Raw genomic sequence first — 25503 nt, forward strand, 5'->3', positions numbered from 1 at the left:
GGAGGAGGGGGAGAACCATTCTGGGTGTCAGGTTGTAAATCTATCATCTGGTAAAAGAGAGACAGACATGGCATGTATTTGCATTTTCCTGCAACCTGGCTCTTATCAGTTTAAAAATAAAACATTTAAAATAGATGTAAAAAATAAAAACAGAAGTCAATTTTCAGCACACTTTTTAAATGTATGGTTGCCAACATTGCTTTTGCTTCATCTCTGGATGAATCTCTCAGGGTGGTCAGACCAGAGTCAAACTTGTGTTTTTTGGTGTGCATTAAACTTGAGGCATACATTTATTTAACTAATTTCACCCCTTATACTTTGAATTTTCTTCACATTAGATTACTAACTCCATCTGCTTTTGAAGTCTGATCCTTGATAAGAAATAGAAAAACTGAAGTCTCAAAAGCTATATTTACTTTAAAAATTTTTTTGATTGTGACCATAATGGCATTTTGCAGTAAAAGATTTATTGGATTATTAATAATAAAGTTATTGAGGAGACATGTCTAGCCATTCATGCTGCACCACTCTGATGGGGATGCATTATTTCTTTTTATAGTCTTATGTAAGATTTCTCCCTGCAACAATTTCATTTCCATAAACTCAGCCACATTGCTTCAACGCTTTGAGATGCAGCAAGCACTATTTTACAATGTGAGATTTTTTTAGAAAAGCTATGAACAAATAACAAGCTTTGCTCCTGAATTATGTATAAACATATTGCCCTATCATCTTCCAGGGACTAAAGTTTCACTGCAGGAGATAAATGGTTTCCCAAATAAGAAAGGTCAGGTAATAAACAGAGAACTAGATTCTGATGCTGAACTAACTTTATATCAAGGAATATATTTCAGCAGCATGACATAGAAAGGAGAATCTTTGACTGCCTAGTGGAAGAAATGAAATTAAAGACTTTGTCTCAGAACTGGTGAAATTCATGATATATGACTAAATTTCTTTTTCTGGATTTGGCACCCAATTAGCAATAACTGCTTTAATGATAGGATTACCTTCAGAACTTACATTGTTTGTTTCCCACCGTCCTTAAAATAAATGTTGTGCCAATGAAAACAGTTTTTAGATTTAGAAATCATAACTATTTCCTTATATGTTTCCTTAAGTATACATTGACAAAGGCTCTTCTTGGAGTTCCAAGCTTCATCTTCGCCAGTACTTAGTTCTCTGAGAGGGTGGCATAGAAATTTTATAAATATTCTTTCAAAAAATAACTCATTGATGGAAATTAATTTTCAGTTTCAATTTATATGGCTGCCTATCTCAAACATAAGGAAGTTAAAAATATCACATGAAGAAAATAAATAATAAATATAGCAACTGAGATAAAATAATATGGGATAATGAGATAAAAGAGATGGGTTCAACCACATACCACATACCCAATTGTTCTTTTGTGTTTTGTTGCTACACAAATGTTCTTACAGTTGCTTCCTTGATCTTGAGTGAAGGAGGTGGGAAGAAAAAGGAAGAATGTCAAATTGTGTTTTTGCTTTTGATTTTCTTTTGAAAATAGAACTAAATCCAAAATTTTCCCCACCCCAAAAAATAAAATATCCTATGTAGAAAAAGAGGCAAAGCTGTCTCTATGAGTACTGGTGATAATGAGTAGAAGGTAATTACCATGCTACTTTACCATCAGGCACTAAATTCCAGAAAGAATGCAGTGTGTGAATTCCTGTTAGCATGAATCTGCCTCTGTCCTCTGTCTTTACAGCATTTACTCTGAAGAAGGCACTCTGTTTCCCTAGTAATAGAGGTAGACCTTGCTTATTGACTGCTTTATGTAGTGACTGTTCAAAGTTTACAATGGTCCTGAAAAATAACTATGCAGCCAAATTGTGCATTTATGACCTTCACATTGTCTCTCAATCACATGTTCGCCATTACAGCCAGTTACTACACATTCTCCTGCGTCCAACCTATTTTCTTTCTTTTTTTTCCGCTCTCAAAGAGCAGAGAGATAGAAGACGGAGAGGTTATACAAGAATAGAAATGGAAAATACATTCAATATACATTGGATGTGGTCGCACTAGCTATTTGCCTAATGCATTTGGGGGTGGGAGCTGAGAGGGAATCATTTGCATTAGCGTATTCCTTTCAATTTGTATTGTCCATTGTGTGCTTTCTTATTCTCTTTTAATCCCTTCCTCTTCAATGAATGTAAATATAATAATTAATTTCCTTTTTGCTAATTATATAGTGCTGGGGTAAGCAATTCAAAGTTTGACGAAGTGGAAAGAAAGTTGAAGTCAAATCAATAGTACAGATGCTCTCGTGTGGTTTTCCACTTAGCAATTGAGTTGCCACCCCCTAATGTGGTTGCTAAATGTAGACTATCTGTAAAGAAGTCCTCTGGTTTCATGAAGGAGCTTACATGTGGAAAATAGAACTAAATCCAAAATTCATATCGTAATCAGCTCTGAGATTAAATTAATTGTCATAATTAAATCCCAGATAATTCTGGACACTAGGAATCAGAGCCTTGGACCAGAACTGAAAAGTAAGTTTAAAATTTGCACAATCTGAACATTGCTCAATTTGCATTGGTAATGGAAGCACAATTATGTATGACTTATACTTTTTCAGATACAGATTGTAGAGTATTATAAAAGACTTGGAATTGCTTCCCAAAAGAAAGGTGCCTATACTTTTCTTTGCTGGCTTTTTAGAAGAAACAGTAGACCTGCTTTCTTATTCTTATTTTTTCCTCCCTTGAGATAGCAGTATTGGCCTAATTTTTAGCAGTACTAGACTTTCTTCTGATATATCTGTCCTCAACATTCTCTTCTAATTGTGAGCCATCGCAAACATATAAACAGTTAATAACAGTTATAAGAGTATCTGGACACTCTGTAATATAAACTAGTAATATGAAGCATAAAATATAAACCATGAAATATGAACTATGGATTTATGCTCTTTAAAATTCAAACTTATTCTTAAAAGGCATTCGATTCAACAAAGAAGAAAAACTCAGATTTTTCTATAAGTCTTTAATCTAAGTTCCTAGACTATATTAATTCCATGATTGGCCTTAATACCATAATACTAACTGTGGGTGTTGACAAAGGCATAATTGAAGCTCCAGACAAGGTTAAAAATATTACAGCTTTAATTGCACAATCACAGCTGCCATCTTGATTCTTTTGAACCCCCTCCTGCAGCCTTATTATTTTGTTGCTGGCAAACTTCTTTGGAAGCAGGAAAATGATTATATCTTTAAAGGACATTCTTAATTTATGTTTCCAATATCATGCTATACTTACTTCAAATTCATTTTAGCACCAAACTAATAGCCTTGGTATGATTCCCCTGTCACTGCTGTTTAAACAATTTGAGAATGCACAAATCAGAAAAAAAGAATGTTCTAAGAGGCCATTATTTATATGGAAAAATGTTGTATAAGGATAAATAACTTTAAGGCAGATATGATTAAATAAAGAGTATTATATTAAGAATGAATGGAACAAAAGGTACAGATAAAAGAAGGAAATTTAAAAATATAATGTGATATGCAATGATGAGGAAGTAAAGAAAATCCTTCAGATTTCTACATTTGTTTTACAATGGTGAGTATCTAAGAATTTTCTTAAAGTGTTATCACATGTTAAAGTCTTTTTCAGAGCTTTGTGCATATTGATAATTTGCAGTTAGGCAGAATTCTGGAAAAGAAAAATTCTATTCTGTAATGGAAAATGATACACCTGTTAGTGACCATGCTCAGTGTGACTTCTTTATGAATAATCAAGATCCTCTACATGCTCAATAACTAGTTGATTATTATCCTCTAGTGCATGCTATCAAAATTGTAAATTTGTCCTCTCAACCGAAAAGATTCACTTTCTCTTCCATGAAAAGGTTTGCACTATGCAAATTGTGGAAAAATGACATGCTTCCCCAATATCTTGAATGGTTCTATATGTTCCAAATCTTCAATAACAAGAATAGTTCCATAGGTTCCCAATGTTTTACTGTGATGATAGATAGATAGGAAGGAAAGAAGGAAGGAAGGAAGGAAGGAAGGAAGGAAGGAAGGAAGGAAGGAAGGAAGGAAGGAAGGAAGGAAGAAAGGAAGGAAGGAAGGAAGAAAAGAAGAAAGGAAGGAAAGAAGGAAGGAAGGAAGGAAGGAAGATGGAGAGGGAAAGAGAGGGGGGAGGGAGGGAAGGAGGGAGGGAGGGAGAGGGAATAGGGAAAAAACCAAGAAGAATTTCCAAAACAGAAAAGAGTTTGTTGGCAAGCAGCAAAAGCAATCAATTTTTAGAGATATCCCTGGTTGATGGGATTAATTTTGTAAAAGGTTAAAAAAAAGCAGAAAAAAAATGAAAGAAAAGCTATCTGAAACAATCAGGGTATGCAATCCTGGACTATTAGTTCACTTTCCAGAGGCTGCATTTAAACAAATATAATGTGTCATCTGTATTCTTCAGAAAAAGTCAGAGGAAGAGGAAGAGCAGGAACACATTTTGATTCAGCCCGCAGACGGAGTAGAACTGTCCTTTATCACATCTCCGGACACCTACAAAGAAGAGAAAAGAACAAATTAAAAATTAATAATGTAGGTATAGATAATCAAACTATTTTCATGCTATTCTATCTAAGGTGGGGGTATTTTGTGCTGCTCAGAAGATTTAGATTAAAGGGGGGAAACAAATTGCTTATAATTGCCCCTTCCTATTTTGAAGATATGTACTAAAGTATAAATATAGAAAATAAAACCTTGTCCAATACAATGTTTCTTGTAAGTGAATTAAACCATACAATTTCAAAGAGAAAATGCAATGGACAGAGACAAAGATCCTTATATTTGATAATGATGTCCAGGGCTTTTTTTTCTCATAGAACACCCAGAATGGAGTTCCGGCACCTTTTTTGGATGGAACCTTGTAGGGTAGGCAAGGCGGGTTGTATGACGTGTGTGAGTTCTGGCACCTTTTTTTTTTTTTTTTTTAGAAAAAAGCACTGATGATGTCCATATAATTTAGCATAAATGTCTAAGGTTCAACCCAAACATTATGCTAAGTCATGTTTGCCTTTTTATAAAACTTCATAGAAAGTGTTGGCAAAAAGAACTTTAATTCTTTCCTTTCCCATGATTCAGATTTCCTGCCACACAAACACTTCTTAGAAACAAAACCCTAGTGAAAGTTCCCCCCCCCCAACCCAAGCTAATAATAGTTGGAAGTGCTATTTTCATCATGAACCCAGCAGGAAAACTGCATGAACAAACTATTTATTTATTTATTTATTTATTTATTTATTTAAAGAAAATACCTTAGGATTAATGACATGTTTTACTTCAATCTGTTCCAATTTATTATAGAACTTTGATCTCACTGTGCTAGTGAACAAACTTAACATGTTCATAGCATGACTGAAAGCATAAGAAGTACCAAGTATTTATTGTATCACTTGGAAGCAAAAACAGCAATTGTATGATGAATTCTCATCACTGCAATCAGATTGTATTATTATTATATTACTTTTAAAGGGACAGGAAAACCTTTATTAACTAGTTGTTGACCTATTTTCTAAATTTTACCAGTTTGTTACCTAAGGTCTCTCTATTAGAAAATATTGGGATTAACTTGACAGAGAACATCAACAAAAATATGTTTAGGCAAAAGGGGCAAAAATGTTTCTCTATTAGAAAATATTGGAATTAACTTAATAGAGAACATCAACAAAAATAAAGTTTAGGTAAAAATATAAGTTTAGTTAAAAGTTCACAGAATCATAGTATTTGGGAAATAGTTGTAAATTTAGGAAATCTTCTAGTCCAGTCCCTTATTCTGTGCAAATATATACTAATATGGGTAGCCAATCAGTTTCTGCTTAAATGATTAAAGTGAAGAAGAGTCTACCACCTCCCAAGGCACTCTGCTCCATATTGAACAGCTCCCACTATTAATATATATTTTATGATATTCAGCTGAAATCTGCTTCCTCATCATTTAAGTCCACAATTTCTTGTTTGACTTTCAGAACCACAGTGAATAAGTCTAGCCCAACTTTTGCATGACATTCCTCCAGATCCTTGAAGACAGCTATCATGGTTCTGCAATATTCTTTTCTTCAGGCTAAATATACCTAACAATTCCATTATAAGTTCCTCATAAAAAAAATTCTTTTTTTTTTCATGCCAGTTATCAGCTTGGTTGGAATCCTCTGGAAACTTTCTAGTCTGCTAGTGTTCCTTATAAAATGCCATGCCCAAACCAATGCAGTATTTCAATTAATGTAAATAGAAAGGAACAATGACTTTGATGAGCAAACATCATAATGCTCATCAGCCCAAATCTCTACCTCAGTGAGATGGGAGGTGGAAATGTCTTGGCCTCTTGCACTGTCCTTCGTATATTCATAACTCTTTGATCACATCATTCTGTAAAGTTTGTCAGGCATATTTTCATTTATTAATAAGATATTTGAACTTTTTTGGCAATGTGGCTGCTGTAAGTTTTATAGTTTTTCCGCATGTTGTTTGTAGGTAATACAAATTATTAAATTCTGGTTTGACAAAGATTTATGAATATTTGAATGAACGAAAGCAATAGTATTAAAATATTATTTTCAGTACAGTTACACTTATACAATGCTCTTCCAAGGATAAAATAAGAGGTTTTTATAGCTGTTTATTACTTGCAGTCTTGCCTCAACTGAAAGGTCAAATCACTTGTAAATAAAACCTAGACACATACAATTTCCCTGCAGAACTAAAATAGATGTGTAGGTAAATAGAATACAGAAACTGATTTGCATGTATTTACTATAATAGTCTCAGCTCTAAAATGTCCATGACCCTCATCTCTAAGTTACTATAGCTGACAATTACAGCTAAAAGTACACTCTTTGTTTGAGCTTAGCTCAGCATGAGCTATTTAGCCCTGAGACCTTTTAGAAGGGAACTCCTATATTTGCGGAATTGGGTGCATATTTAACTGTATCTTCTGGTAAATAAATTACTTTGCTGTTGCATTCCCACTTCTTAATGGCTATTTTCAGTTACCTCCATGAATAATGCCTGAAAACAACTTCTACAGTCTATAGAATTCTCTACAGAATTCTCTATAGAGTACTCTATGTAATTCTTATTTATTTTCAGTTAAATTATTTTACTTTCCAAGGAATAGATTCTCTATACATTTTGGTAGCTGATAGTTCTTTGGTTATAATTGGAGACAAAAGTCTTCAGAACTATTTTCAATTCTACTGAAATAAAAACAAACATTGTTTATTTGAATATTTTCTTTACATAATAGCAAGCTGAGATTTTTTTTATTTGCCAATTTTAGTATTTACCAATTCATCTAGGTGAAAACTGACGGAGCTCAAGATATTAATTATTGTCTTAATATAAAGATTTTTAAAAATAGACTAGACTACATCCTGGTTTAATCCACATGGAGTGGTTATTTATTACTTGTAAAGAAAAGTAATAAGTAATAGAAGATCCCACTGAGTAAGATGCATAAGATAATAGTTGTTAGGCTTAATTTTATCCTAATAGGAACTATTTCTCCCCACCCTCAAGAATTGTGTATAATATATTAGGAGTGAGTTTTCAATAATGCTTTACTGATTTCTGAATTGTAATTTAATTATGTAATATGAATATATTAAGTAATAAAAATCAGACATTAATTAAAATAATCATATGAGAAATAAAACATAAGTATTTAAATTTTGCAGTGGAGTTTAATGAGATTAAAAGTGTTATCCTAGTGAAATTATATTTAAACCTAATACATATGGTACTCTATCAGAGTTCTAAAATGCTACTTCTAAAAACAAAGACAATTTAGTCATTCTAAAAGAAGAATGAATGATATCAATGAATTCTGGTTTCAAGAGCTCCATTGTATACATCTGGGTATAACATGAAATGACTGTTTGGTTTAAAAAGACTGTTTGCAATAGATTTTTACAATGGATGTATCCAGACTTGAAATATCAATATATCATTCTATTTAGGACTTTCACTGTAACAATTGTTCTTTTGAATTTCTCTGTCATTGTATGATAATAATTGCTTTTTTTGTATTTTCTTTGCTCCCCTTGTGAATACAAATTTTGGTACAATATATTAATACATCACATAGATTATAATTCTAGGAAGCCATCAGACAATGAATGAATGCTAGAAAATGTCCTTCTTTGCAAGCAGAATTAGCAGAATTACAAGGTTGATACAAAAGTGTTCCAAAGTTGGGGGATTGGGGAGAGAGGGGGGCAGGTTAGCATATGGCTTCCATGACTCTTGCCCAGGGGAAATTATGAGTAAAGAAGAAATTGAAGCTGAAAGAATGAAAAGAGGAATTTAGAGTAATAAGATGGAAGGCAAAGAGCAAAGAGGTTGTATCTATTATCTCATTAAAGATGTGTTGAGAGAGGGCTCCAAATGTAACACATACAGTAACCTGCTAGTGTTTTGCCAATTACAACATTTTAATAAGCCTCTAAGAAATGCAGATTTCAAGCATGGAAACACTCTTATCCTCCCCCAACTTTATTGAATGGAAATAAATGTCTTCCGAATGAAATACAGGTTTCAGGAACCATGCAAATATAAACAACTTACCTTTCCTACTAAAATTTATCCCCCCCCATTTCACTATGTTTTTATTTTATAAAGTTGCAGATTTTATTGTGATATACAATTGTATTTTAACTATGAAAATTATTTCTTGTTCAATTCTAAACCCAGTGAAATGTTTAATTTTATTAAGGGGAAAGCTACACAAATTCATCTCAGAAATTATGTTACTTGCAAAAGAAACCATGAAAGAAGGATTGAATGAATATCAGAACAAAAGCATCCAAAATGTAGACAAGGGATGCAAAAGCTTTCAAAACAACTTAAGGTTGCTAAAATGATTCTTATAAATTAGTCAGCCAAAGTACCTCAGATTGCTCTGAATTATCTTTTTCTCTCTTTCTTTTTCCAGAATGTTTTTGTAGATAAACCAGCATTTCCGGAATATAAAGTTTCAGATGCAAAAAAGTCCAAATTCATACTTTTGCATTTTAGCACTTTTAAAGCTGGCTGGGACTGGCTTATATTACTAGCAACGTTTTATGTTGCTGTAACTGTACCTTACAATGTTTGTTTTATTGGCAATGATGATCTATCTACAACTCGAAGCACAACAGTCAGTGACATTGCAGTGGAGATACTTTTTATCATAGGTAAGATATTTCAATTATTTCTGACATTACCATTGCTAGTTTTGCAAATTACTGTAGATTCTCTTAACAAAATTATGTAAAGTGATAAAAGTCACGTATCTGTTTTCTGTCTGCATTTAAGCATAAGTTCTCTTCAGTTTAATGGATTTTTATTGTGGGTGAAGACTATTTTCTAGTGTTCCTACCATACTATTAGACAAAATAAAACAGCCCAGATTAGATGTAGATCTAATGTGCATTGTATATTGACAAATATTTTTCTCTACTATTTTCTACATTTCTCTCTACTCCTAAAGAAACTTAATTGTTAGAAGAAAAATCTATCAAATACAATGGGATTTCTGAGTTTCTGTTTTCATTTTTACCACTAGAGATGCCATTTTGGCTTCAGTAAGCATCACTCTAACTTTAATTCCTGTGCTTTAGAAAATAAAGATAACCGGCTCACTATTAATTCAGAGAACTTTATTTTTCATTTTCACACATGCCTCTCCATGATTTCACATTTATTTGTATTAAGCCATATTTACTCTTAAATCATATGATTGGTGAAATCCTTTTGGAATCTTGTATTTGTCTTTTGCTTAAATAACGTCATGCTTTTCCTGTAGTCTAGAGCAAAGTTATCAGAAAGGACTCTTGAGATGAGCAAAAGTGAACTAACCCAGGCAAGCAAAAAGAGAACCTTCAGAAGTACAATTTAATGGAAGTATGGGGTGAGAGTAAGAGAAGCAGAGTCCATATAGGGCACTGCTTGGTGGCCACAAGAATAGCATTTGATGCTTGCAGTATTCATGAGAGTTGTACATGCTATTGCTATTCTAAAAGAGATGTAATAGATGTTATGCAATTGACTATTTAACAATATTTAGGTGAATGTTAGCTAAATTATACTTGGGCTACAGATGCTGTAAAAAGAGTACAGAGTGTTGACAGCTGTGCAGCTTCAGTTTACAAATGGACAATCACATTTTAAAGATTTTCAGTTTTAGAAGTTCCTAAAATAGGATAGAGCAAAAGGTTTTTAACATGTTATCATTTTAAAAAAATCAAGAAATGTTTAACAGAATGACAGAGTTGGAAGATACCTTGAAGGTCTCTAGTCCAATACCCTTCTCAAGCAATACCCTACACCATCTCAGACAAAACTCATCAAATTGTTTATTTTTCTTTTGGTTTCTTTTAATATCAAGAAGCATGTAAAGTAACTATTCTCACCTGCATCTAGAACAGAGCAATCCAGAATCCTTCCATCTTATCTTCCTGCATAGGGGGATCAATTAGGGTTTCATTTATCTCACATGTAGAATTTGGCCATTTTCCTATCAATGACCAATCTCCAGCCATCTCTGAAGTAATATAATGCCTGATGGAACTGCTGTTGCTTTGGCTCAGCAATGGTTGGATAGCTCTAGAAGACAAAGTCAATCTTCTAGTTTGGGAGCAGATCTCATACATATAAATATGTTCTGACACAAAGACTGAATGAGTTTGTTGCTAGTCAGAGCTATTAGTAAATTCAATCTGAAGAAATTGAACAGGTTCCTTCTTGGAGATGGAAACTTTTCAGGACCAGGATAGTTTTCTCATCAGGATCATGTACTGGGCAAATATAGGGGACTTTCACAAGTCAGTTATCTTATTAATGAGTTATCAGTAGATGCTTGCATGAAATTGTAATAAAAAAAGGTTTTGTTATCTATTTGGACAAAGAGTGTTGCAGAACTTTACCGAAAATGGAACCACTGGAAGTATTTCATTGCTGCAGGATTGTAACAAAACACTACAGCAATGAGTGAATTCAGCTAATAAAACTTCCAAAATCCAAAATTGTTAATCACAACTTTCATAAACTCTAGCTCAGCATGGGAATTGTAGTCTAACACATCTGCAGAACACTAGGTTGAAGAAGGGTATGATAGCAGGCAGTGGTGTGGTGAGGTAATTTTAGGGCCCGGATATACCTGTTTTTCAAATTCATTTTAAGTGGTCTGAAGACATAGAATTTTGAGTTTTTAATTCACCTAAATCAGTCCATTATCATGACTAAAGGAATGTAATAAAGTCTATTCTGTAGTGGCTTCTTAAGAAATATATTAGAGAAGAAGCTACAAGATATATTCTTGTAGGAAGTATACCATATTGTTTAAAGCAAACATAATATAATTAGCCTGTTTTGTTTTAAGTAAACAAACAAATGAAAAGAGAGGATATGACTAACAATCTAATGAACTCCAATGTGCTTGTGCTGAGATGGTAACGTTGGCCCTGTTTGTTGCTGCTCCTGCCAGCTATCACAGGAGAAAAACTATTTTTGCAAGGGTAGCTGCTCAGTGCCAAGATTTGTTCTTCTAATTTTCAACAGCAGGAACTACAACCTCATAGACTCTTGGAAAGATAATTGTTGAACTTGGGGGTTAGATGGGAGGACTAACTGCAAGAATAGCCAGCCAGCCAGCATAGCCAGGATCTCATCAACCAGGTACAAGAGATCAGTCTTTGTTTGATGTGGTGTTGATGAATAGGTCTGTGGCCAACACACACTGCAAGGTGCTTTTTATAAGGGAGCACAAAAATGTGATAAAGCACATTAAAAAGGCTTCAGTAGTTATTCTGCATCAGTGAAATTGTCAGAAGGATCCAATTGTTACATTAGGCATGGATGGTTCAGGTTCACCTCCAAGATTACTAAATAGTAGGAATTGTTTACTGTACTGTGAATTATGTTGGTATGCATCACTGAGAACGCCAGCATATGTTTTCTGAAAGAAACTGTGAATAAAATGTGGCCCTGCTCAATTTGTGTTTATGCAAATACAAAGATAGGAAGACACTATAACACCAAAAATTTTGTCAGTATAGATCAGGGAGGGTGTATATTTTTAATTCATAATAGTGTATGCAAATCATGAAAAGCTTACAGATTATGTTATGGAAATATTAAGTGGCTACTGTTCAATTTGCTGGTCTTGGGAAACATGATTAAAAATGATTATGTGTTTAATTTTTTTAATTATTTATTTATTTTGCTTATAGGATTTTTAAATAAATATTGGTAGTGCTCAGCCGAGGAGTCAAATGAAATGAATTAATATAACTTCATATAAACAAAATACAAATCTGATTATTAGAGCAAGTTTTAATATAGTCCTGATTTTATTTTGAAGTAGTCTGGAAAATGTAGATCAACTTAAAACTGAAGAAAATCTTTGGAAAATATATCAAAATCTCACCATCTCACAGTGCCTAAAAGAATGCCGCTCTACTCCATCCAAACATTACAGATGGCAATGAGACCAATCAAATGTATGTGTCAGTTTTTAGGTATTCAGAAGCTTAATTAATCATTTGTAAATATGAATTTGTAGAATGATGACTATTCATCTATAGTTAAAAAACGTAGAGGAGAAAGCTTTTGTTGAAAAAAAATAACCATTTTTTTTATTACTGATGGGATATAAGTGGTGGCAGTAAAGAATAATAAGCCCAAGAGAAATGTTCTAAATCTTTGAGTGCTTTGCATCAGAAGCCTCTTCAGTGGCAATACTCTGCTGACATAATAGATGGTCACAAAAAGGAACTTCAATCTTATGTATATTTATAAGCAAATCAGGCAGTAGGACTGAGGAAAAGCAATTATAAAACCTGAAATGCTTGTCAAAAACCATATTAGCATCAGATGCTGTGTGTGCACATTCAAGGATGATATTTGCACACCTCTGGGCACAGAAGCTGAATCTGCCCATCTCTCTTCTGCTTAGCTACCTATGCAATCACTTTAGCCAAATCCAGTGAAGGTATAATAATTTTCTGCAAAGTGATTTGAGTACTGTTAAATTTCCTTCCTTCCTTCCTTCCTTCCTTCCTTCCTTCCTTCCTTCCTTCCTTCCTTCCTTCCTTCCTTCCTTCCTTCCTTCCTTCCTTCCTTCCTCCCTCCCTCCCTCCCTCCCTCCCTCCCTTCCTTCCTTCCTCTCTCCCTCCCTCCCTCCCTCCCTCCCTCCCTCCTTATGACATTAACCCTAATTTAGAGTGCTGCTGTCTCACCCTCAATCCCAAACTGATCAAAAATAAAGCAAAACAATTAAAAACATTAATGTGAAAATAATTTTATCAAAGCATGTCTGTGGCCAATCAAATTGAAACCATACTAAAGAGTTGGAAATGTCAGTGCCCCTAATTATGCTTAATTGCAAATGTGATTACCTATTCAATTCATTACTTAAATTGTGATTTAAGAGAAAAGGAGTATTTGTTTATTTATGAGAGTTGTAGTATATTCCACTCAGTCAATGAATCTCAACAACAATAATAAAATATAATCATGAAATAACCATTTTAAAAAAATGTAAAAACAGACATAACATTAAAACATCCTTTATATATAAAATAGCACTTTGTCAAGCAAAACCTGACTAAAAAGGTCAGTCATAGCTGCCTTACTAATGATTAACATAAGGGGAGCCATCAGAATATTTTGTGGCATGCTGTTTCAGTGAGCGAAAAAAGCCATCAGAAATTTCCACCTCTGAATTCCCACCATCCTGACATTCTTTGTGAGAGGAATCTGAACATGAATAGATGGATAGACTCCACTTGAAAAACATGGTCCTGCAGATAACAAGGACTCAACTCCAAACTGCTTTATAGATTATAACCACCACTTTAAATTTAGCTGGAAATACATCAGCAGCCAATCAAGGACTACATAAGTGTTACCCCAGAGAAATAGTTTTCACCCACCAATAAGGTGACCAACTTTTTTACAATGAAAAGGAGGACACAAATAAATTGAATTAAAAAACATCATAAATAAAAGAAACATTTTATTCATTGCAACAATAATACAGAATACACTATAATATGATAAATGCATAATAAAAACATTTGTAACAATAACATTTTATATTGTAATTATGCTTACATGCCGCACCCCCGCCCGCAGCTGCCCCGCCAGCACTGCGGCCCCACCATGTAGAGCGGACCCCAAGGCTCCCAAAGCACCAGCTGTGCTGGCTCCAGCCCCAGGGGGCAGCCCGCCGTCAGCACACCCCACCTCCAGTCACCCCGCCAGCACCACCGCCCACCCTGCACAGCCCCATGTAGAGCAGGCCCTGTGGCTCCCACAGCACGGGGGGCAGCCGGCCAACGCCGCTCTTCACACCCCCGCCCGCAGCAGCCCCGCTGCCTCTGCCTCTTGCGCCCGCAGCTATTATTGCTCTAGCAGGGCTGAAGATCAAAAGAAAGTTACTGTGGCATTGCCGCTCCAGTCTCCTCCAGGTATCTTTGGGACTAATTAGGAGATGGTGTAGTTGGATAGCAGGGAGGGGTGCAAAGTTCCTGCCAATTCGCCTTCGCTGCAGACAACTTACATGTGCAAAGTTTGCCGGCCGAGTGTTTTGGCGTGCTCAGCAGCAATTCCTATTGGCTTTCAAAAGCCAATAGGGGGAATAGAACAGCTCATGCAAAAGTTGAAAAAAAAACCATCAAAAAAAGGTGCTGGACGCCGTTATGAGCGTTCTATGAGAAAAAAAAAGCCCTGCAGATTAGTCTTCAAATATCAAAAAGGAGGACATGTAGGAGAACACTTTTCGAGGGAGGACAGAACTTAAAAAAGGAGGACTGTCCTCCCTAAAGGAGGACGGTTGGTCACCTTACCCACCAAGAAATAGATGCTGTGAGGTGATAAGAGCATAAATTGGAATATTGTATTCCATACTTGGTGCATCAGCCAAAGCTAGTGAAACAAAGTGCCTTGGTCTTGTCATCTGCCTGTAGTTTAAAGCTATAAGTCTCCCCAAATACCCATTGTGTAATTTTGTTCCTTCAGGGGGAGGGCACCTCCAGTCCAAAATAAAATGAGACAAGAATAATTAGCAACTCCATCTTGCTAGGATTCAGCATGAGCTTGTTTTATCCCAGGTCCTCACAGCCTCCAAATACCAAGCAAGAATCTCCCTCTCTATCACCTGGCAAAGTCTAAGGTAAAGATATTTAGCTGGATATCAACTATACCTTTAATTGTTTTATTAGCTTTTCATATAGATACAAAGGAAAGATTCAAGATCACCACTACTAATCACAATTATATGATTGGTTATATGATTGTTGGAAACCACCATGAATTCCCTAGAGATATGGTGTGAAAATTTGTAAATAAACACCTAATGAAATCCCCTAAACCATTTAGGTCTTTAATAACAGTGAAAACTAACAACCTGAAGTGGGTAAACAACTGAAAGTGAGATTCTATAAAAACAGATCTGACAAGATTCCATTCTAGATTTATATAGAATGATGATTGTATTTAGATTTGTTTAGGATTTAAAAGTGTTTCAAGCTTTTAAATATTATTATTAATATTTTTAAGAGAAAATAATTTGTTTAACTAAATGTGTCTAGATTTGTTTAGGATTTTTAAGTTTTTTTTTTTTTTTTTTGGATAGGTGAGAAGATTATGAAGATTGAAGGAAATATGTATTTATTTTAAGTTTTCTAAGAGTATTTAGTTTTAATGGTACAACAAAGGTTTATATGTTTATTTTTTTGTATTAGGATAAAGAAAGAGGGAGAAATTAGATTTTACATTATAGCTATAGATATTCAAAGAAAGTAATGTTTAAATTTGCGTTTTTGGAGGGAGTTTATATAGAATGATGATTGTATTTAAATTTGTTTAGGTTTTAAAAGTGTTTTAAGTTTTTTTCTCAATTAAGCCTGTACTCAGCTCTGGGAAGTCTAGGGGAGGGTTTGGGAGGTTGGGGAGGAGGGGGGTGAGGTAGGGTTGGGGGGGGTATGGGAAGGGGATTTGTTTTTGTAAAAATTTAAAAATTTTCAATTAAAAAAAAAAAAAAAAGATTCCATTCTAGATAAACCAGTCAGAATGTGAACTGCTGCATTTTAATGAAGAAACGTTATTAATATGTGTTTCCAAGGACAGACACATGCAAACCAAAACTCATTTATACTTTGATAATTCACTTTGTGATGTCCTATCCAAATAATAAATACATTGAATAAATGCTGATAATTGGGGAAAACAATAAAATGTGAATTTTCTTCATAGCATTTTTTCTGCAAAGTGCAGGGTTTACCTTTTTTTTATCAATTAAGTGTAGATCCATTGTTGTGACAGGAATTGACCCCCTGGCCTGACATTTTAGGCTGAGAATATGTGACTGGCCCAAAATCATCCAGCTGGCTTTCATGCATAAATGAGATGAAAACTCATAGTTTTCTATTTTCTAAACTAGTGCCTTAACCATTAGACCACACCTGGCTTTCACTCAGAAAAATGTCAAGATTGATTAATGGACAAATTGAAAATGATAAACTGGACTCTGATGCTCTACCTGAAAATTTGAAAATGACAGAAACCTATGTTTGTGACAGAGAGTACCTGGCTTGAATTAAAACAAGAAATAATATTAAAGCAAAAAAAAAAAAAAAGAACATGCAGTGTTTGGATTAAGGAGAAATAATACCATCAAGTTCAATTTCTAGCAAAATCCCTTTGATCTTTGAAATTTGACATCTGTCAGATGTATATGTTTAGCTTAAAGGCAATATACTGTATGGTTCTTATCTTGTAGGACATGAAAATATTGAGATACCTATCATGATCTAAGCTTTTATTTGATAGTTAACATGTTATAGCATGGATTTATCAGTACTGTAGCAAAAAGCAATGTGACTATAAACCTAATTATGGAATACGTAAATCATAGAAGTTAGCAAACAGTAGATTTTGACAAACTTGAACAATGGCCCATATCCAACAAAATGAGTTTTAATTTGGATGAAAGCAAAGTTTTACATTTAGGCAGGAAAAATCAAAGGTAGAAGTACAGATTAGGTGAGACCTAGCTCAAAAACAGTAACTGTGAAATACAGCTTTCCTATTCTGAATATAGCTTCATTATAATGTTAGAACATTACTTTGAAGATGGTTATTGTATATCTATTAAACTTTTGTCAAACAGCCTTCTACTCTCCAGGAATGTTGAATATCTATCTCCCTTAGCAAAACCAGATTTTTCAATTTATTAAAACTGAGAGCCAGTTTAGTCTGCTGTACCTTAATGTTGCAGCAACTACTCTTTTCAATCCAATAGGTGTTTGAGAGTTTATAATGGCATTGTCAGTATAAAGAAGCATTGGGAGTTTATGCTGTGCTAATTCTACCACAGGCTCACACATTTAAATAATTGGGGGTCAGTTCTGCTCAAGAAGCATGTGGAATGCTAATCAGAATCAGGTGATGCAATTAGTCTTTAGGCTGATGAATGCTATTCAACTATTTTTTTATACTGGTAGTGAATACTTAGTAGCTTTACTTACATTGGCTCAAATTCATTGTGAGGCACAAACAGGAATTTATATGAAGAAGAAATTGCTAAAAACTGTGCAAACAAAATTTTTGCAGTCATTTTTAGCTGCTCCCAATGGAATTCCAAATGCCCACTTAAGATTCAAGACAGGTCAGAGTCTGGGAGATGATAATAATCATTATTATTGCTTTTTTCCACATTATAATTCTTTCCAATTGGATTGACCCCCTTAGTTTTAATAAATTTGTCCTGGAAATAGACAATGGAGCATAGGTTAGCTTCATATGGGCTCTTTCTATACTATTTTTAATATCAGTAAAGCAGTAGACTATGATCAAGCCAAACAATTAATTATACAAAGAATAATAAATGTAGAATTTCAGATGTAAGTCAACAGGCTGTTCCAACATGACAGAATGCAGATAAATAGTGATACATGAGAACCAGTGTGTTATCTTCAAAACATAATATATCTGCTGCTTAGTAAGTTAGAAAAGGTAGAATAGACAACATCACCACCAGATGGATTTATAGCTGATTGACAAACTGTATTCAGTGAGTAGTCCTCAATGGTACTACATCAACATGTAGAAAAGTAAGCAGTGGGGTACCACAAGGCTCCATCTTAGGCCCAGTGCTCTTCAATATCTTCATAAATGACTTAGATGAGAGAATAGGAGGGGAACTCATCAAATTTGTAGATGCCACTAAACTGGCAGGAATAGCCAACATCCCACAAGACAAATTCAGGATCCAAAAAGATTTTGACAAAATTGAACAATGGGCCCTATCCAACAAAATGAGTTTTAATGTGGAAAAAAGCAAAGTTTTACATTTAGGCAGGAAAAATCAAAGGTATGAGTACAGATTAGGTGATACCTATCTCAAAAACAGTAATTGTGAGAGGGACCTTGGAGTCTTAGTGGATGATTACTTGACTATGAGCCAGAAATATGCAGCAGCAGCCAAAAAAGCTAATACAATCCTGGGTTGTATAAAAAGATACATAGAATCAAGATCACATGAAGTATTAATACTGCTTTATAAAACCCTAGTAAGGCCACACCTGGAATACTGCAACCAGTTTTGGTCACCATATTACAAAAAAGATGTTGATACTTTGGAAAAAGTTCAGAGAAGAGCAAGTAAAATGATCAAAGGCCTGGAGACTAAAACATATGAAGAATAGCTGCAGGACTTTGGGTTGGTTAGTCTAAAGAAAAGAAGAAATAGGGGTGACATGATAGCAGTATTCCAGTATTTGAGGCTGTCACAAGGAAGAGGGCATCAAACTATTTTCCAAAGCATCAGAGCACGGGACAAGAAACAATGGTTGGAAATTGATCAAGGAGAGAAGCAACCTGGAATTAAGGAGTAATTCCCTAACAGTGAGGACAATTAACCAGTGGAACAGCTTACCTTCAGAAATCGTGGGTGCTCCATCACTGGAGATTTTTAAGAAGAGGTTAAACAGTCACTTTTCTGAAATGGTATAGGTTCTCCTGCTTGAGCAGAAGGCTGGACTAGAAGACCTCGAAGGTCCCTTCCTATTCTATTCTACTCTATTCTACTCTACTCTACGTTTAGAATAGCATTTTTTAAAGGGTGATGCAATGTTCTTCCATTACCACCACTCCAAGGCAGATATAGTAAAATCTGCATAGTGGAGTACATCTGTCTGTGTGGCAGTAAGGAAGCTGAAACCAATTTGTACATATTACATTGCAAATTTTGTAGAGACATAATTTCAATTTCTATTTTGCCTCTAACAGATAAATTACCAGGGAGATTAAACAAATTTTATATCAATTATATTCTCCAGGATTTAAAATCTATTACCTATGAAAATTTTGTGTTGTTGCAATGAAAATAAGACAAAAATCCTTAAAGTATTGTTTTAGAAAGTTCTCATTTTTACCCTGAATATTACTTTTAAATAGTGGTTCTTTTTGTATGTACATTACTAGGGATATTTATATTATTTTAAAAATTTTAAATTTATCATTATTTAGATAATTAATATATTAATACAATAATAGATGTATAAATCTAATATGTGATGTCTCTTTCAGTAATATACTGTATCAATTTGTTTCATTTTGTTAATGTTATTTGCTGATCATTGACCAAATAAATAAATGCTAGTATATTTCTATCACTATAAAAACTATTATTACCAAATAGTCACATTTGTTTATTCTGAAATAAAAATACTTTTTTGGTAATAATTAATTATTTAACACCTATCTGACAGGCTGTGAAATGTAATTGCTTTTCATTTTTACCTTAATCTATAACGTTTGTTTTAGAGATGAAACTCAGATTGGAAGTTCATATAAAAAAATATAGAATTGCCAGAAATGGTTTACGAGCCATAAAGCACCCTTTCTTTGGCCATTATAACTTTGAATGATCATTAAATTGAGGGTTATCTGTACATCAAATATCTTCTCCTTCCCAGTAGTCTTTGTTGTTGGTCTCTTATCTACTTCTTGTCTTTACTGACAATCTAGCTGTTAGACACAGAGTTTGTTTTTGTTTTTCTTTAATTTTCTAACTGGCCACTTATTTTTGCATCTGCCTGTTTCTCTCCAATATAATGTCATCATGGCAAGGTGTAAGATGAAACAACCTTATGAGTTGGAACAAAGTTGGAATTATTTATGCATTGGACAATCACAAAAATCATTCAGATAGATATAAATATATATATTATTTAAACCAATTAAGCAAAATGCATTGAAGAAAAAGAAGAAAAAGTTGGCTTAGTGTAGTGGTTCTCAACCTGTGGATCGGGACCCCATTTGGGGTCGAACGACCATTTCACTGGGGTCACCAAACAAGGCTGTCCGCCATTTTTCACCCTTTTCTTTGGCCACGCCCCTGGCACCCAGTGATGCATAAGTGCACCCCCCACCACAACATGGGGAACTGTATTATGGGGTCGCGGCATTAGAAAGGTTGAGAACCACTAGCTTATGCATTTAGCCTGCAATTTTCAAATAATAAACTGAGCCTTTTTATATTTACATGTGGTTTCAACCTGGCAGTATATTTCCAGCTGTTAAATACTATATTTAGCAAGATGGGCAGTTAAGTGTACAGCATAAAGTTATGAAATGGCATCATACTGGGAAAACTACAGAAGACAGCTAAAATGTGGAAGAGACTAGGAAATAACAATAATAGTATTTGGTACATGGATAAAGTCAGACTAGTGACAAAAACATGAAATTATTCCCATTAAAATATCCTCTATTAATTATAGATGACTGATTTAAATAAAAATTAAAAATAATTTGGAATCAAGTGGAATTTCTAATACTTACATTTCTCTATGTCAAGCAGATATTATTTTAAATTTCCGAACTACATATGTCAGCAAGTCTGGCCAAGTAATATTTGAAGCAAGATCTATTTGTATCCACTATGTGACTACCTGGTTTATCATTGATTTAATAGCTGCACTTCCTTTTGATCTTCTTTATGCTTTCAACGTCAATGTGGTAAGTATAGTTTTATGAAACTACTAAAATAGCTATTACAGTAGTCACCTCAAGAAATCATTTTTTGTAAATGAATGAATGTATTACTCTATGGAGGCAAATGAAAACTACACAGACCACTTGTATATGCATGTGCATATTGTGTACATTGTATTCTTGAGTGCTGGTATTTTTCTGTTCCAGAAAAAATACTAGTGTTATCTGTTTTCTTTGAAATACTCAATAAACAGTCGAGGGGGGGAAACACAATGAAAATAAAGTTAAAGCCATCCAAATAGAAAGATGAAACCATTGAAAACTTTGACTAAGGTACAAATAGTTCTTAACTTATGAATGTAATTCAGCCCAGAAATATAGTCATAAATTATGCTCATGTCCAATTTTACAATCTTTTTTTCTGGTTGTTCACTTCTTAAATGAATAACATGGCTGTTAAGCAAATCCATTGTCCATAATAGGAGTTTTTTTTTACTGAAAACCATCAAAAGTTAATGCCCATTTCTGGCAAGAATATTCATAATTGTGAGCCCATAACTGCAGAATACTATAAATGGTTGTAAATATAGGTCAGTTGCCTTTTAACTAAAATTCAGTTACATGACTGTAGGGGGGTGCAACCATCAAAACTTCAAATCTCGATCATACCTTTTTGGAGGGATATGTCATTACTTTGCCTAAGTAACAGGTCATAAGTCAAGGACTGCCTATTTCTAATGGATACATTACATTTTTAAGCATCATGCAAACCAAAAAAACCTTGAACTAAAGTTAGTTACATTCATTTATGTATTGAATTATTTAATAGTGAAAATAATTTATTTTCTTACATTAAAATAAAAAAACAGGCACTTATGATATCTAATTTTCTGTGAATAACAGAAATTCATTTTCCTTAATACTTTATTCCCCGCCCACAATGGTCTCACTACCTCATCATAATGGGGGGGGTTGTACCTGGGAGGGATGAGTAAATAAGCAAAGTGTGTGGCAAGTGATTCAAAAGAAACCTTTATTTGGCTGCAAAGGCAACAGAGAGAAACATATATTCAGACTGGCAAGATTCTGTTAATGTAATCTTGCAATAAAGTAGAGTTAGTTCATCTGGGCCTGCAAGTCTGAAAGAATATTTCTCCCCTGTTGCATATCTAGCTCAAGAAATTAGTAGGGTCCCTTCTGAGACATTTGCCACTCCGTATTCCTTTTGCAGCCTAAGCTTATCTTACTGTGGCTCTTTCCCTTTTCTCCCATGTCATTCCCAGTTCTATTACAACAGGCGGCAATGCAGCAAGAAATTTGTAAACAGCCTTTTGAAGATGCCAGAGGTTCATCATTCTGGCATGCAGGAAAAGATTTAATTCAATCTTTAAACTGGTTTCCACTCACCAACAGTTAGAAAATCAATAAAATGCATTTATTTTGTCAGGCTTTTAATTGCTTAATAACTTTAGTCACAGCAGCAGCACCTAATTATCTCAACTGATCTCAAAAAAATTAATCAGTGTAGGTCTGTTTAGTATTTTGATTGCAGCCATCAGAAAATCCCAGAGCCATTTATTGATCTGGGAAGTTAAAAAGCAAAAGAAACAACAGAAAACTATTTCCTTATTGTTGCTAGGAAAACTATTTGTGTACTCATGAAGAACTTAGATTAACTCAAAAGGCTGTACTTTAAGTATCTATTCATGTCTTAATTTTAATGTCTCTCTCTCTCTCTGTTTGTGTGTGTGTGTGTGTGTGTAGATATAGGTGTATAGATATAATCATGTTCTGTTTTGTTCAGTTGATGATGATAGCCACTTTCAGAACTTGCTAGAGTAGAAATGAAGGAAATAAATCAAATAAGTAAAATACTTTGGGGGGGGGGGGAAATGTCAGTGCAGCCAGAGTATCATGACATATGTCTTGACTGCAGCCAGAGTATCATGACATATGTCTATAGACTGACATATGTCTATTTTCGCAAAGATCAAATTGATTTACCCCATTAATTTTCAAATTTTTACTGAAGTTATACATTCCCTTTTTCCCTTAAGGCTCAGCTAGGTGGCAAAACCTAGCCAACTTCAAGTGCTCTGAAAATATTAAGTAATGTTTGATAGTAACTGTAAGAAAAAATTAATCACTTGCTTAACATTGGGATGGGAGAGTAATTCCATGATTTAAGTAAATTGAGATACTGATGGGATGGGAGAAGGGGAGAGACAGATCCTGGAGGAAGGTAATGATAAAATATTTCTATATAAATGCCAAGAAAATTCTATGAATGTTTCCATGTAATCACCAGGAGTTAAGCTCAGTTTAAAATAACCTTATTTAATTTGATTGAATACTGGCCCAAAGTCACCCAAAAAATTTTCATGCCTAAGGCAGGACTATATCTCACAGTATCCTAGTTTCTAGGCTAGCGCCTTCTTGATTAAGTAAAATGGCCTTTTCAACAATGGATGTTACACATTTCCAACAGCCAAGTTTTAATGTATAAAATAAATTTACTCCCAATTTTTCAGTATAATTTTATGCTGGTTTTTGATCATAATAAAGATTTGAGTTGATCAATATAATTCTTTTGGCCATTCCCAATGCCTGGTGCAATGATAATTCCTGTGATAATCTGATTCAAGAGTTTGAGTATATAATTTAACATTGCATAAACTTTTTTACATCTGGATATTTTCCTATGAATTTACTTGGGTATATTAAAATACTATTCTAGTATTTTAATATATATAGAACACTATCATATGGTTCAATAACTCTCAATGCTCATCATTTTAAGTACATTTTTAGAATCCAATACCTTCTAAATACAACTTTTGATTAATCAATTTTAATCACAAATCTGCTGATACCATTTTATTACTTTTAAGGATTTACAGCTATTGATGGAACATAATCAGACATTCCATTTTTAGTTCATATTGGATATATCCATGTCATATTTTTAAAATGTTTTATATTTTTTGATAAAGATATATTGTGGGACTAATTTCTGTCAAGACTTTTTTCAAATAAGAAACCATCCTAGTTTCTTAGAAGCCACCAATATCTCTGACCTATTTTAAGCTATTAAAACATGCTTAACTTGAAATACTGTCACTAGAAAGACAAATTTGAAGTTGGGAAAAATCCTTAAAATAATACTTACATAATTATTTATTTAATGTAACTATTACCTATGATACCCATACTTCCAATAAAGCATTTTACCACTTATTCTTAAAGTGGAATTTATTTATTTGTCACATTTCTGTTCCACCCATCTCCTTCAACAAGGAACTCTGGGAAATGTATAATAAAATGTTAAAATATAAAACAGTAAACATTTAAGAGGAGGGAGGAGCAATTAAAATTAGTTAAAAGATGAGGGGAGGGTTTTCAGGGGACTAAACAACCTATGGTATATGCTTCCCTGGGTTCCCCACATAAAACCATAGAGCCTTGTTTTAACTTTTTTTTTTTGAAGGCCAGGAAAGAGTGGACCTGTCTCACCTCAGGGGGATTCCACAGGGCGTCGGCAAAAACAGAGAAAGCTCTCTTCCTAAATATTCATATGTTTCATTACCAAAACACAATATGTACCACAGTGAGACCCAAAGGCTTCTCTCTTCCTGCACTCATAGCAATAAAACACCAATACATTGATCCAGGAACTTGATCCCACAACCGATATAGGGATAAATTACTTTATAATGAAGCCTATATGGGATAACATTCCACTAGATTTTTATCCCACATACTTATGGCTGATAAAATATAAGCCCAATAATATTTTTGTAAATCCAATAAATTAAAGCCTCCCTCCTCAAAATATCAGTTTAGCTAATGACATTTTTGGTGGGCTATTATCCCAAGCAAACTGAAGAAAAATATATATTTGAACTTAGTATTGTGGTGTCTTAAAGAACATAAATCAGACAAAGGACAATCTGCATCTTAATAGCATTACTTTTGCCCTACAGCCATAATAGGATTTTAATCCACTTATTTACACTCAGTTCATTTTTTTCTAAAAGTTTCAAAATGTTTGTTTCCATGTATTAATAAATATTTTTGGAAACATGCAGCCCTGGTATATAATATACTCAGTAGAAATAATACAATTCAACTCTTTATATAACTGTTAATGTGTTAGAAGGAAGAAAACAAGATTTATACCAGATATTTTACGAAAAGAATACTTTCCAAATACTGTATTTCTCATGTAAAATTAAGCAGAAAAGCAGAATATTTATTCAAAATTGCTAAACCTCACCAGAATGTGGAATAAATTATATTCATACCTTATCATATCAGTAATACCAAAATAATGTCCAAAGTTTGCCTTATACTAAAAGCAAAGATTCAAGAAAAGAAAGTCAATAGCAAGCAACTTTGCTAACAGCCACATTGTAACTCAAAAAAAGTCTGAGATTATTCATTCTGTTGTGACCAAAGTTGCAAATAATATCTGAAGCCCAGGTATGTA

The 25503-nt window shown here is 33.9% G+C and overlaps 1 protein-coding gene across 1 annotated transcript in view; it reads left to right on the forward strand.

The window, feature by feature from the left end:
- The window catches only part of KCNH8 (potassium voltage-gated channel subfamily H member 8), a 198674-nt gene that overhangs the window by 100834 nt on the left and 72337 nt on the right, over positions 1 to 25503 (forward strand). The window contains exons 4-6 of the mRNA XM_039348858.1: positions 4447 to 4574; positions 8965 to 9205; positions 20881 to 21038. Coding sequence (XP_039204792.1) covers positions 4447 to 4574; positions 8965 to 9205; positions 20881 to 21038 — 527 coding nt within the window. The remainder of the gene's footprint in view (positions 1 to 4446; positions 4575 to 8964; positions 9206 to 20880; positions 21039 to 25503) is intronic.

This window comes from Crotalus tigris, unplaced genomic scaffold (genome assembly GCF_016545835.1).
Source record: "Crotalus tigris isolate CLP2741 ecotype Arizona unplaced genomic scaffold, ASM1654583v1 scf7180000018184.2832721, whole genome shotgun sequence".
Classification (NCBI taxonomy): domain Eukaryota; kingdom Metazoa; phylum Chordata; class Lepidosauria; order Squamata; family Viperidae; genus Crotalus; species Crotalus tigris.